Source organism: Adiantum capillus-veneris, chromosome 8 (assembly GCF_014529385.1).
Source record: "Adiantum capillus-veneris isolate H3 chromosome 8, ASM1452938v2, whole genome shotgun sequence".
Taxonomy (NCBI): domain Eukaryota; kingdom Viridiplantae; phylum Streptophyta; class Polypodiopsida; order Polypodiales; family Pteridaceae; genus Adiantum; species Adiantum capillus-veneris.
This window is the reverse complement of record NC_140938.1, coordinates 75,395,002-75,397,198: the sequence shown is the minus strand read 5'-3', so window position 1 is coordinate 75,397,198 and position 2,197 is coordinate 75,395,002. Positions and strand designations below refer to the sequence as shown.

The following is a 2,197-nucleotide window of genomic DNA, read 5'->3' as shown; positions in this document are numbered from 1 at the left end:
TGCTCAAATATAGGTGTGTCATACTATTTACCTGGGACATTATAAGCTAGCAAAGCTGAGTTGTTTACCTAGGGCATGTTAAGCTGGCTGTGCTGAATTGAATTACTGGTTCCTCTTCTCATTTTTGGTTGACACTAAAACTGATACTAGCTTTTTTACTTGCTTTGGCTACCCTCTTATTCAATGCCCTAGTAATCATATCACGATTCACATCTTTGTAACAAAATCTCTCCCATTTCCTCCCTACAATACATCAACCTCAATGCAATTTTGTCAACCCTGGTTCTCTCAAAGGTTTTGTAATCATAGCAATGCGCAAAATTTCCAGAGCAACATAATTTTTTTTTCCAACAAATGAAATCTCTATTTCTATTTTTTGTTAGCACTAAAAAGGATAATCAACACTATAGCCCTTGAGCTTTGGGCAGACAAAAATCTAAGTGTATTAGAATCTCACGTATAAAAATGTGTAAAATATATATAGTTATGAACTAAGAGGTCATATAATTTTAAAAAAAGAAGCAATAAATTCAGACTGTTTTCTAATAGTTGAAGCGACGTGACCAGTTTTGAACTACGGCAGAGCGGGGCAGGAAGAACGTGGAGAGGAAGGAAGATGCACGCGAGGGAGGCGAGGGCGTCGCCTATGGCGGATGAGGAGCACCCAATGGCCGCCTTCTGGCGGAGGTACGAGTATCTCTGGCCGACGCCGGGAGGCGAAATGCAGGAAAGCAGCCGTATGCGGACGCCGGTGCAGCGACCGCCGGCCACCGCCGTAGCCACCCCAGCGGCCACTGATCCCGGCCAGGTCCCGGCTGGCCAAGCGGGCGGGCGGCGGCCATCCTTCCTCTCAAGCCTCTGGAAGAAGACCCCCACCGCGCCCGACCCCGCCGCCCCTGAGAAAGACCTTGACGAAGTGGCTCGTGATTGGTTCAAAATGATGGCGAGTCCCACGTACTCCAAACTCCTCGCTCGCCAACCCGATCTTGTCACCCCCAAATTCGGGCTTGTTGAACCCTCCAAACTTATCTCTTTCAGCACCCTCACTAACTCCTGGTCCCACACCCAATACAATCTCCCCTCCAACACCCTCATCCTCAACAGCTGGTCCCGGCCCTAACCTCATCATGGAACTCCGCAACGACCGCAGCAAGCGCTCCGCTTTCTACCTATGCAACCCCCTCCGTAGCACATTCTCCAAACTACCCCCTTGCCTCACCATCACCACCATCACCACCTTTGGCTATGATTGGAACACCATTGTTGCCATTGGCACCGCCCCCACCTTCCTTGTTGCCATTGAAATCCTCACCTTTGAGCGTGTAGCTCCAAAGTGGCTCCAATTTGGCACCCTCCCTTATGCCTATAGTGTCCACCCACGTACAGAAGTTGTTAGTGCCAATGGTGCTGTCTATCTCCTTTTGGCACAACCCATTGGAACAATGCTAGAAATAAAAAATTCACCACCTTATGTCACACATCATGTGAATGTTCCAGGATACTCCCTTATTTCAGAGCCTAAGTTGCTCTCATGTTCTAACAAAGTCTTCTTGGTAGATACCGGCATAATCACCGCCAATATCATCCAGATGTGGAGATTTCAACCAGACAATGCGAGCGAGCCTTGGCTCTCGATCCAATTACAAGCCCCTCCCTTCCTGCAGCCTGTCCCTCGCAATAGCTTGAGAGTCCTTGCGGTTAGGGGAATGGGGGTTTCTTTATACTTTGTTTTTCCAGGTCTCCAAATTGCCATCCTTTTGATGACACAAAATGAGTGGTTTAGCCTACCTAAAGTTGATGTAGCAAAGCCTAGCACATGTTCCATAGTAGTGTGGGAAGAAGCATGTTCTTGAAAAATCAAAATATTGTGATTGTTTATTATAAATCACTATCACATTTTTATTTTAGATAGAAAAGAAAAAACCTCAAAGTATGGTAAGTATTAACTAGAAGGTTTCTATGTTTTGTTTTTTGAGAAAGTGGAATAAATGAAATATGAAATTAAAGAGAAAAAAAGGTACAAATTGCCCCTAACTTTACGGAAGAAGGGCCTCCCAAAGGTTTATGTGTATGCTCATCCTTATGAAGAAGTAGAGTATTTCATCACGTTTAAGTATAAAATTTGTTAATAGCAACCATCACAAGAAGATTTAGAAATTTTCTCATGTAGGAAAATGGAGTCTTTTCCAGTGTTTTT

General features: G+C 44.9%; 1 protein-coding gene across 1 annotated transcript; it reads left to right on the top strand.

Moving 5' to 3' along the window:
- Positions 1-598: 598 nt before the first annotated feature.
- Positions 599-1,853, top strand: LOC147452392 (uncharacterized). The gene has a single exon (XM_086518934.1). It carries the CDS (start codon positions 1,128-1,130, stop codon positions 1,851-1,853), a length of 726 nt encoding a protein of 241 aa, XP_086375060.1. The 5' UTR covers positions 599-1,127.
- The last annotated feature ends 344 nt before the right edge of the window (positions 1,854-2,197 follow it).

Bases quoted from the DNA above. Each gene is read 5' to 3' on its own strand.
- LOC147452392 (XM_086518934.1), top strand. From the start codon at position 1,128: ATGGAACTCCGCAACGACCGCAGCAAGCGCTCCGCTTTCTACCTATGC.